General features: G+C 61.7%; 1 protein-coding gene across 3 annotated transcripts in view; it reads left to right on the top strand.

Moving 5' to 3' along the window:
* Window positions 1–11,484, top strand: part of PFKP (phosphofructokinase, platelet) — a 52,743-nt gene extending 41,259 nt beyond the window's left edge. For 2 of the 3 annotated variants that reach the window (XM_057730329.1, XM_057730330.1), the window contains 6 exons: window positions 6,636–6,800; window positions 7,110–7,171; window positions 7,436–7,547; window positions 8,376–8,475; window positions 10,992–11,094; window positions 11,183–11,484. In XM_057730329.1, coding sequence (XP_057586312.1) covers window positions 6,636–6,800; window positions 7,110–7,171; window positions 7,436–7,547; window positions 8,376–8,475; window positions 10,992–11,094; window positions 11,183–11,330 — 690 coding nt within the window. In that variant the 3' untranslated portion in view covers window positions 11,331–11,484. Of the gene's footprint in view, window positions 1–3,323; window positions 3,477–6,635; window positions 6,801–7,109; window positions 7,172–7,435; window positions 7,548–8,375; window positions 8,476–10,991; window positions 11,095–11,182 lie in introns of all 3 variants that reach the window. The other variant, XM_057730331.1, reaches the window with a different exon arrangement.
* The last annotated feature ends 296 nt before the right edge of the window (window positions 11,485–11,780 follow it).

An 11,780-nucleotide genomic window follows, 5' to 3' on the forward strand; every position in this document is an offset into this window, starting at 1 on the left:
CACGGGGTGGGTGGAGGTGATGCTCTGAAGGCCTGAACAGGGGGTCTCGTTCTGGTTTGTGATGGATGGTCGGGGGTGGTCAGGACGACCCTCCCCAGGCCTGCTCTGTGGGTCCTGGAGCTGGGGAGGGGAGGGAAGGCCGGCTGGCGGGTTGAAGTCACTGGGTTTCTCCCGGGGTTGTGTGTGTGAAGCCACAGTGAGGTTGAGTCTCTTAGGAGGCCTGGGTTTGGGCTGGACCTCGGCTGGGCCGGACACATACAGGAAGGGGGGCAGCAGGCAGGACCGTGCTGGGGGTCCGGTCCCTCCTGACCTGGCCCGGGAGGCAGGAGGCCCTCAGGGATGGGGGACCAGAGCGGGCGCAGCATCTGTTCATCCGTTCAGTCGGTCGCTGTCTCCCACGCAGGCCCCCTGTGGCCCAGGGCCTGGGGTCCAGAGGCCCTGCTCGTGGCCCTGGAGGGACTGAGGACCGTCCTGGGCACCTCCTGGTCCAGCCGCTGTTCTGAGATCGGGGTGGGCCTGGCGGGGACTTTGCCCCCAGGGGCCATCTGGATGTCGAGGGACATTGCGGTTGTCAGAACTGGGCAGGGAGAGCCACTGGCGTCTGTGCGTGGCGGCCCAGGTGCTGCTGACCCCCTGTGACGTCAGGACGGCCCCGCAGCAAGGGAGCCCTTGGCCAGAACGTCCCCGGGGCCAAGGGTGGGGTCCCCGAGATGGCCTCGTGTCAGCAGCTGTCACGTCCTCTGGACACGTAACCCCTGTCCTCACATCACCTCTTCCTTGTCCGTCTGTGTGCTGAGCTTATGGACGCATCACCTGAAACAGATCCCAGGGGACTTTCAGCCTCAGAAGGTGCTGGGGTCTCCGGGGCATAGGTAATGCTGCAGGGCAGGGGTTTAGGGAGCCTGCAGGCTGAGGCTGGGACCGGCACGCTTGTCCCCTCCGGAACCACAGCTGAAGTGAACCCGGGCGCCGGGAGGGTGGCTGTGGCCGCAGCGCTGCTGGTGGCCCTGGATGACGTCGGTGTGGACGGCTCAGCGTCGTCCCAGGACCTTGGGCTCCGCTCCTGGGCGGGGTTCTCCCTGGGCCGGGAGCGTCTCTCTCATTTTCTTGGAGGTCAGAGGAAAAGCAGGGGAGGGACGGGGACCAGAGGGTGGAGGAACCTGCAGGTGTAGAACTGCTGTCAGGTTTCAGTGCCGGCGCCCCTGCCCGCCCTCTACGCCTGGCACCTCTGATGCAGAGCGTCTGCGGTGGGGAGGAGCGGGGTGTGCAGACAGCCCGGGAGCCATCTAGCCTCGGGGCTCGCTCCGCATCGAGCCAGTAGGGGTCCGGGCGGCCCTGCAGTGGTGCTGAGCTGCCCTGGGGAGGAGGAGGGTCCCTGTGGGGCCCAGGGCCGGGCCGGGTGGAGGGGGCGAGAGGCAGGTGAGCGACCCCCGGACCGCCTCACCTTCCTCCCGGCCGCCCGCTGGCCTGACCCACCGCGGGCCCTCCATCCTCGCGCCCTCGGGCTGCAGCCCCCTGAAACCCCGCCCATGGGACTCTGGGGACTGAGGGGGTGGGGAGGGCAGAGAGCACAGCCCCCGGGAGGCCTGGGTCGCCTGCCTGCGGACTTCCCTGCAGAAGGCGCCCCGCGGTGGTTTTAGGTGGGAGGAGTAGTGACGGGCGGAGGCCCGGGGCACGCGTCTGCCCGGCCCTGGCCATGTTTGGAGCCGTGGATTCAGGGCCGGGGGTGGTGGACCCGGGTCGCTAAAGAGCTGCTGTGACTGACACTGGGATGGGGGTCTGGGCCCGGCCCCATGCTTGAGAACAGCCAGCTTTTCTGACATCAGAGCCCAACACTTTCCCTGGGGTCCCAAACCAGCTCGGGGCTCGGGGCCCCCATGCGGCCCTGTGCGAGGGTCCCAGGGCCCCGGAGGGAGGGGGCTCCCGGGCTCTGCCTTCTGGCCGCAGGGCCGGCACTGCATCTCCGACGTGGTCCCCACAGGCGGGCCGGGCCCTGAGCTCTCCCCGCGGTGGCTGCCCTCACCCCCTCCAGGTGCCAGGAAGGGCGGGCTGTTCTCCCACCACTAACCCGGCACCGCCTCAGCCCTGCTCTGCCGCCCGCCTGCCCTGACCCCTCGCGCCAGGAGCCCTCGCCTGGCCTGCACCCTTGCCCCCACTGCTGGGTCTGCCCCCGCACCCCGTGCCCCCCAAGTTTGGAGTCTCCCCTCCTGCACCCCGAGCCCCCAACTTCTGGCTCCCTCCCCCACACCCTGTGCTCCTCCACGGCTGGGTCTCCCCCTGCACCCTGTGCCCCCCAGCTTCTGGGTCTTCTCTCCTGTACCCTGACACTCCCACTGCTGGGTCTCCCCTCTTGCACGCCAAGCCCCGCCATGCTAGGTTCCTCCCTGCACCCCAAGTCCCCCGGCTTCTTGGTCTCCCTCCCGCTCCCCATCCCCTCACTTCTGAGTCTCCCCTCCTGCACTTGGAGCCCCCCAATTCCGAGTCTCTCCTCCTGTACCCCAAGCCCTTCCAGTTCTGAGTCTCCCATCCTGTACCCCGTGCCCCCCAACTTTTCGCTCTCCCCCCTGTACCTTGAGCCCCTCCACTGCTGGGTATCCCCCCTGCACCCTGTGCCACCCAACTTTTCTCTCCTGCACACTGACAGCCCAACTTCCGGGTCTCTCCCCTTGCACCCCGTGTCCCTCAACTTCTGGGTCTCCCCTCCTGCACCTCATCCCCCCACTTCTCAGTCTTCCCTTGCACTCTGAGCCCCCCAACTTCTGGGTCTCAGCCCCTGTATCCTCTGGACCCCCAATTTCTGGACCCCCTCCTGCACCTCAACACCCCCACTGCTTGGTCTCCCCTGCACTCCGTGTCCCCCAACTTTTGGGTCTCCACCCTGCATCCCGAGCCCCCAAACTTCTGAGTCTCCCCCATACCCCAAGCCATTTCTGAATCTCTTCCTTGCACCCTGAGTCCCCCAGCTTCTGGGTCTCCTTCCCTGCTTTCCATGGCCTCCAATTACTGTACCTCCCTTCGTGTACCCCAACACTCCCACTTCTGAGTCTCCCTTCCTGACCTCAAGATCCCCCGACTCAGAGCCTCCCCTCCTGCATCCCATGCCCCCCACTTCAGAGTCCCCCATGTACCCCATCCCCCCACTTCTGAGTCTCTTCCCTGCACCCCCAGTCCCCAAACGTCTGATCTCCCTCCCTGCACTCTGTGGCCCCCAATTTCTGTATCTCCTCTCCTGCACCCCAGCACCCCTACTGCTGGGTCTCCCCTCCTGCACCCGAGCCCCCCGCACTTTCTTCCCCGCTGACCCTGCACCCACCCCGCTTCAGGCTTTCCACAGCTCGCTGATGCTGTTGAAGGAGCGTGACAGCTACCCTGAGTTTTGCATCCCCATTTGTGTCGTGCCGGCCACCATTAGCAACGGTGTCCCAGGCACGGACCTGAGCGTGGGCTTTGACACAAGCCTAAATGTTATCGTGGGGGTAAGAGCTTCTGTGTTTGCTGTCATGGTTTGTTTCTTTGCTCCAAGAAGAAACAGGTGGGACCCGCGGGGTCTCTGTTTCCTGTGAAGGAGAAATGGGAGGGGGGCCCCGTCCGATCTTCTGGAATGAACGAGCCCAGTTTTTCATCTGCTGGCATTTGTATCACTTCTCACCCAGTTTCTGTGTCGCGGGGGGGCCCACCTGTACTGAGTAAAAATAGGCTGTACCATCGGTGCTCTGGTGGTCCCTGTTCCTGCATCGCCCGAACCAGGGGCTCCAGGTGTCTCCCAGTCTGGCGAGGCTGCTGCCAGGCCCCCGGGTGACCAGCTGGTCGCCTAGCCTGTCAGAGGAGACGGGACGTGGGGCCAGTGGGGGGTTGCAGACGGATCCGGTGCCCAAGGACATGAGAGTCTAGTCGAGGACAGCCTGGCCCTGGGGAGGAGATGCCCTTCTTTATGGCGTGTGGGGCACTGCCCTTGGGGGCTTCACCCACAGCCCCTCCCATCCCCATCTGAGTGGGGATCCAGCAGGTCCTGCTCTGTTTGGGGGGCCAGCGCCTCGGAGCCCCGTCCACCCAGTGCTCCATCAGCACTGACCCTCGTCCATCCTGCACCCCCCACCCCCAGCCTGGTCTGGGCGATGGGACCTGAGGGCTTCTGCTCTGGGGCGTGTCCTCCTCCACTGGGGACCCCCCCAAGAGGTGCAGAGAGAACCCTGTGCCGGAGGGTTCCCGCGCTCAGCTCGGCACAGACCCCCGGGAAACAGCAGTTCATTGCAGGTTCTGAGCTGAATGGGAGGCGGGGAGGCTGTCACCAGGACCTCTGCCGGCGAGGTCGTGGGCCGGCCTGTGGCACGTCACCCATTTTCTCCCTGAATTGGGATGCGGGATGGGATGTTCTTCTGCTCCCCAAGGTGGGGGCTCCATGTGCCCAGCACTTAGCCTCCCCACCTCTGTCAGGCAGCCCAGGCTGCAGATGCTGGGGGGCGGCGGGTGGCGTCGGCACCTCTGGACGCCCACACTCGTGGTCACCCTCCTGCCCCTGCCTGGCACGTGTCACCCGTCACCCGGCTTCACCAGCCGCCCGGGCCTTGCGGATGGGCCCCCCCCCCCGCCCTGGTTCTGGGGGCACTGCAGCCAGGGGGCCACCTCCCAGCTCGTAACCGGGCAACGTGGGGGTCCTCACGCGCAAGCCCGCGGGTTCTCTTCTGTCTCAAGGCCCTTCCAAGCCCCGCCTCATCTTCGCACGCCAGGCTTTGTGTGTACGTGCCCGTGGGGCACAATGTGAGCCGTCTGGGACCTGGTGTACCTGGAGGGCTTTCCTCCAGTGGACGATCTCCAGAGACTGTTCTCGGGACTGCTCTGTGCCCAGGAGGGCGCTGCCGGGAGGGTGGGTCCTGGCCACACAGGGCAGTGGACCCCCCCCTCCCCGGATGCCCTCCTCCCAGCTCAGAAGTCAGAGCCCCCACCCGCCGGGCCCTGGGGCAGGGGTCCTGCGGGCTCTTCCGTGTCCGCCCTGCTCTGGGTAATTGGATGAGACGCGCTGGGAGGACTTGCTATTTTTAGATCACGTGAACACAAGCCTCAGACACAACCTGGGTGAACGAGAGCGTTTCCGGGGCGATAAGCTCCGGGGTGGGGCGCGGGCTCCCAGCCGCCTGGGCCTCATCAGCGGTCAGGCGCCGCAGCTGTCTGGGTCCTCAGGCCTTCCGGGAGAGGGGCTGTGCCCTCAGGGGGTGGCAGCGCTGTGGTCTGCCTTAGTGACAGGGACTTGGGTGTCAGGCAGGGTCAGAAAAGGAACCTACATGACCTGCAGCTCTGGGGGCGGGGCTTGCACCGCCCACCCCTGAATTCCTCTGAGACAAAGACCAGGCAGGGAGTTTAAGTGCTCGAATGCCACGTAAAGGGACCCCGTGGACACCCTCCAGGTCTGTCCCCTGGCCCAGCGGGTCTCCCCTCCTGCCCCCGTGGCCCCCACGCTGCCGGGCACCCCCTTCCCCACCTGAGCACCAGGAAGACGAGACGGGTTGTGTCGATGCAATTTCTCCTTCTCGTCTCACCTCCTGGAGAACACGGAGCTGCCCACCCACTGAAGGCACGCTGCATCTTCATTAAGTCAGCTGGGACTGTCTGGGGGAGGCTGCGGCTCTGTGGATGTGTGGTCAGGAGCAGTGGAGCGCAGCCTGCGTTGTTCATCAGAACGGCGCTCGCGTTTAACCCGAAGTGCTGGGGGGAGGACCTGCACGCTGGGGGTGGTGCACTTCAGTGCGCAAACCTGTCTTCCCCAGACGTGACCCCTGGTCTCGCGAGCCCCCGTCCGCACATTCAGGACTCCACTCTGGACTCAGAACTGTTAGGACCTTCTTAGGGAGCCCTGCACGGCTGCCCTTGCTGGCTGACGGATGGGGCAGGGTGGGGTCTGCTTTTCTTTCTCTCATTGTCAGACACGTATTGAGCACCGACTGTGTGCGATGCCTGTCTTCATGGGATCTGCAATCTACTGAGAAAGGCACCCCCGCTCCGAATCGGAGAATTGCTCCGTTGCAGAAACCTGCACCAGGGTGACTCCTGTGGGGAGATGCTGTGCAGTGTCACCAGAGCCCCTAGCAGAGGGGACCTGCAGTCCTGGCGCAGGTTCCAGGCGTGGGGCCCTGGGTGTCTTTGGGGGCCGCTGTCCTGCCCCCACAAGCAGGCCGTGCAAAGCCCTGGGGCAGGGGGTTGCGTCTGATGCCCCGAAGGGCCGCGCCAGGCCTGACCTGGACCAGAGCATGTGTGGTGGATGGACCAGGGCGGGGGCCTGGCAGGCTCCCCCGAGGGAGGACGGCAGCCGGATGGGTCTCTGACCCCGAGGGCCCGGTGCAGGTGCCTCCTGGGGAGTCTGCAGGTCTTGCGGGGGCAGGTCTGGGGCCAGCATCCGGCTCTGTGGAGAGGTGCCCCGACGGGAGGTGTCCAGGATAGACTGAGCACAGCCAGACCCAACGTCCCCGGGGCTTTTCAGGAGAAAACTAAGTGAGGGATGCGCCCGCTGACAGAGCCCACGCCCGGCAGCACAGCCCTTCGAGGCCACGGGCAGAGGGCGCGGGGACCCCAGCGCACCGACCGAGGTCAGGGCCAGGCCACGGGGCAGCGTCCCCGTCACCTGACTGCATCCCCCCGTGCAGACATGTGACCGCATCAAGCAGTCGGCCAGCGGGACCAAGCGCCGCGTCTTCATCATCGAGACCATGGGCGGCTACTGCGGCTACCTGGCCAACATGGGGGGACTGGCCGCTGGCGCCGACGCCGCCTACATCTTCGAGGAGCCCTTCGACATCCGGGACCTGCAGGTACGGGGACGCGGGGCCCGCGGGGCTGCCGCCCGACGGGTCGACAGGGGCGCCGGGGAGGGGCTGGGTTCAGTCGCCGCCCCCCGCCCCCCGGGGCCGTGGTCTCCACGACCTGCTGGGTTACAGGTTCCTCGGCATGTGTCCCTAGCTGACGCATCACGTGTCTGCTGTCCTCTCTGCTACGAGGTGAACCGGGAGCAGCTTGCCCTGACTGCCCCGCTGCCACGGTCACGCTTAGGGCCGGACAGCACTCGGCACACAGCAGGTGCTTAATGAAAGTGTCTTACTAAAGGGAGCACTCTTTCCTAGTCCAACGTGGAGCACCTGACGGAGAAGATGAAGACCACCATCCAGAGGGGACTGGTGCTCAGGTAACGCACCCCGCTGCGCAGGAGGGACCCGCTCCCCCGACCCCCGCAAGCCACGCAGCCCTGCGCCTCCCTCTGAATCCCGGAGGCATGAGGACACACGGCCCCTGTGCTGCTTGGTGTTCAGGCTTGCAGGCGTGTGCATGTTGGAGGGTGATTTTAAAAGATCCATTTTTGCTGGGTAGTCGGGGTTCTCTTATGAGGTTCCGGACATGAGGAAGCGAGAAGGCCGCGTGCAGGGGCGGGACTGAGCTGCGTGTGTTTCAGGAACGAGAGCTGCAGCGAGAACTACACCACCGACTTCATCTACCAGCTGTACTCGGAGGAGGGCAAGGGGGTGTTTGACTGCAGGAAGAACGTGCTGGGCCACATGCAGCAGGTGGGCCGCGGGGCGCGGCGGGGCCGCGCCGTGTAACTGTCACACCAGAGGTCACCGCCTCAGGGACCCTCCCCGTTGTGGGTGACGTTTGGGCAGGTGGGCTTTCCAAGGAAAACCATCCGCTTCCGTGTACATTAGTGACACCTGTCTCATGGGAAGACGTGTTCAAATTAAGTACCCGTGTAAACTGGAATCTCAGATGATACTTCTTGAGATTTGCATGAAATCGGAGCCATTTGGGAAGAATCTTGGGGTATGCACATAAGTGCTCCCAGACAACAAGGCAGGCAGAGGGCGTGGAGTCGCGGGACCTGGTGCCCTGACGGCCCGACACCGCCACTCAGTCCTGGATCTTAAGAACTTGTAACCCAGGGCCCGCTAACGCAGCGAGTCCCCGGAGGCTGCGTGCTGGGGTGGTGGGCCTGTGCGCCTCTTAGGCGAGCCCACAGAGTTGATCCAGTTCTTAAAGGAACTGTGTCCCCCCACCAGCCCCCGGAACCTACCCCAAACAAGGTTAAGGGGTCCTGCTGGAGATTCTCGTTTGTTGACCCTGCTCCGGGGAAGCACTGGGGGCCCGACAGGCTGGGCTTTGGCTGCAGGAGTTACGGGGTCTGTTTTGGTTTGGTTCCAGCCATGTGCAGGGACCTAGAAATATGCCCCCTCCCAAAAAAAAAAACCCCTACAATCCCATATTTACACATTTGAGTGTTAGAAATGTGATGTGAATATTGTCAAATAGTCATTTTAATCTCTACTCCATCTGAAACACTAAGAGCCAGGAAGCTGGTGCTGTGTAACTAACCTTCCTGTAACTCTAACTGCCAACAGGGTGGGGCGCCTTCACCGTTTGATAGAAACTTTGGAACCAAAATTGCCACCAGAGCCATGCAGTGGGTCAGCACCAAGCTGAAGGAGTCCCCGGGGAGAGGTACCAAGCAGGCGGCGGGGTGGAGTGGGGGGCCCGAGCTCTGGGCGGGGGGGACGTGCTCTGCGGGGACCACGCTCTGGGCCCCCGTTCCTCCCTGGCTCCCACCCGGCCTTGGGCTCCAGGCGACAAAACCAACGCTCACTGGACTCTGCGGCTGCCGCTTCTGACACGGGTTAAGATCAGGAGTAAAAGTCATGAAAGAAACAAAACGTTCATCCCCTAGCGGGGGCGGCCCGGTCACACAGCAGCATCCATCTTCCTTGAATAGAGGACAGCCAGCCCATGCGGGCTCCGCTAGCAGGACCCCAGACATGCCCTTTCCTGGCTGCGTTTCTTTGCTACGCGGATGCTCTGAACTGGCTTTTACTTGAGATCCTTGGCATCTTCCTTGACTCCTTAAGGGCCTCTTTTTGGAGAAAGTGCCAGAGGATGGGCGGTCCCTGGACTGTCTCCTCCTTGGCGGGTCCGCCCCCTGCGTGTGACGCCCTGCCCCGGGCAGCAGGCTCGGGAGTTGGGGACTTCGGTCCACGGCTTTCCATCAGGGTTTGAGTTTGTAGGATTAAACCTTCAAAGGCTGTGGTTTTGTGGTTTACGTGAGGGAAGTGCAGAGCACGTTCCCCTGGGACCTGCCCTGATGGGGCTGTAGGGCCGGTTCCTGAGTCCCTGTGACCCACCTGCCCACCGGGCGACCAGCGGCCTCCGGGTCCCGCCCTGACCCGGGAGTGGGCCAGCTCTCCAGTCCAGTCTCGCTCGCCTGAGGGCCACGGTCCCCGCCCTCCCTGGGCCACCCCCGATGGACTGTCCCCACTGCTGTGACCCGGGGGCTGAGGTGTGGCTGTAAGAAGGCTGAACCTCCAAGTCAGGAGGGAGACGCCGGGCCCCTCCCGCCCGTCAGAAGTTCTTGTTTATTCTGTTACCACTTCATGGTATCTGATGATTTCTTGTTTTGTTTATATCATTTCTTAGGACTTAAAAATAGTTTGATTGTTTTAGAGGAAGTTTTAATATTTTGTTTGTTATAGGCAGTCCGTATTTTATATTCTGTCAGTCACAGGTTGCAGACACGTGTCTCCCATTTGTGGCAAACCCTGTCATATTCTGCAAGGTTACCTTGTAAAATGCTCTTAATTTTAAGGTACCCAATTTTTTTTAACTTTGTTCTTAAAGATTTGAGCTTTTTGTTACGAAAATATTCACCTTTTACATTTCCTTCTATAATCCACTTGAACTGATACAAAGTTTAAGGTCTAATTTTTTCCATGTGGACAATTATTTGAGTGCCAGTCATTGAAAAATCCATTTTCTCCTCAACTCTGCACTCTCCTCAATCTCCATCATAAATCAGGTGTCCAGAAACTTAAGGGACTATTTCTGGACTGTTTGGTTGATGTTTAGGCATTTAATTACAATCCTTGCCAATATTCCAGTTTTGTGAACAGTTTCTAATACCTGGTAGGGCAAGTCCTGCCTGGGCCTTCCAGTTTTGGCTGTTCCTGGCTGTTTGTGTCAAGGTCCATCAATTCTGTTGGATTTTTTTTTTGGAGGGGTGGGGAGGATCACATTTAAATAATACACATGACCGTAAACGGTATTAGTTTCCTGCAGCTGGTGCAGAAATACAGCTCACTTTTGTACCAAGATTTCTGCCATCAGTGGCTTTCTACATGCTCTCTTAATCCTAGTAATTATTTGTAGATACATTTTTTCCTTTGGTTCTTACATCCACACGTACAGCATCCACATGCGACCTTTTGGTTTTTTCCTCGATACCTTTGGTGGGTGTTTGTGTTCTCTCCAGAGAAATCCCGACAAGACATAGTGACAGCTGAACTCCTGTCTCGTTCTCCACCCTAATGGCTCAGGGAACGCCTTCGATGTTTCACGACTAAGAATTCTTACCAATATTTGACTGAAGTCTTTCGTTCCGCAACTTATTATTTGCTGATGGTCTTTGGTAGATGCTGGACGCTCTGATGTTCACTGAGTCGTCTTTCAGTCGTGATGGATACGATACAGTTTTGCGTCAAATGAGACGGTCACTTGAATTTCTTCAGCTGACTCGCTAGTGCTAAGCCCACCTCGCCTTCCTGGGGTGCTCGTCTCCACAGGCTGGCCGTGTCCCCTGTCCCTGCCCGGGGGGAGGGTGGGGGACAAGCTTGTTCTAGCTTCCGAGAGGCCTGAGGGTCCCTGGGAGGGCATTTCTAAGGCGAGGTCTGGTTTGATCTGTGGGTGTTTGCTAGACCTCCACCTGCATCCCAGCTCTGCTCTGTGTGCAGGGAGGGCTGACGGCTGGGGCGCCTTGGGGTTCACAGACCTGGTGGTGTTCGTTTCTTGCATCTGCCTTTTATCTTCCACAAAATTTTCAATTCATCTCAGGTTTCAGAAAACTTGGCATGAAAATCTGCGTGACGCCCGCTTTCCAGCGCCTGCGTCCCCACTTCACTCCAGGTGCTGGGTGTCTGTGCCGACACCATGACGTCACCCCCTCGTTTTCTTACGTCACTTTTCTTTTATAGGAAAGAGGTTTGTGAGCGACGATTCCGTGTGCGTGCTGGGAATAAGCAAAAGAAACCTGCTCTTCCAGCCCGTGGCGCAGCTGAAGGAGGAGACGGACTTCGAGTGAGTGCGCGGCCCGGGCGGAGGGGGGGAGGGGGCCCGCCGCGTGGGGGCCCAGGCCCTGCTCAGCCGCCCGCCCCTCCCTCCGCAGGCACAGGATCCCCAAGGAGCAGTGGTGGCTGAAGCTGCGGCCCCTCATGAAGATCCTGGCCAAGTACGAGGCCAGCTTCGAGGTGTCGGACGTGTGCCAGCTGGAGCCCGTGCGGCACCGCGGCCCCGAGGAGCAGGCTGCCATCTAGATGCCCGCCCGCCCGCCTACGCGCCTGTTTTGTAGCCTCTAAGTTATTTATGAACACTGTGTGCAGCCCTGCCCCCGCCCGTGGCTGTGCTCTCCGCTGCCTCCTGCTTCCTGGCCTGCGGCTCCCGCAGAATTAAACGTTTGCTAAAAACCAACCACAGTGCCCGGTCTCTTTATTTTCTAAGCGGGAGCTGAAAACCTCGTGGTGTGGGCGGCCGGGTTGTGTCTGCAGATCCAGGCACGTGTTCTCTAGGGAACCGGGAGCCGGGCCCCAGGCAGGGCAGAGGCGGTGCGCGGACTGGCAGATGCATGGGTGACACGCCACGCCGAGCACACGGGACAGCCCTGGACCAGGGTGCCGGGTAAGGTGATGCCCTGGGGCTGGGGGGGGGGGGGGGCGGTGTATGCGCGCCTCGGGGTCTGCAGAGAAGAGCACCCTGCCCTGCGCTGT

This window comes from Hippopotamus amphibius, chromosome 4 (assembly GCF_030028045.1).
Source record: "Hippopotamus amphibius kiboko isolate mHipAmp2 chromosome 4, mHipAmp2.hap2, whole genome shotgun sequence".
NCBI classification, from domain to species: Eukaryota; Metazoa; Chordata; class Mammalia; order Artiodactyla; family Hippopotamidae; genus Hippopotamus; species Hippopotamus amphibius.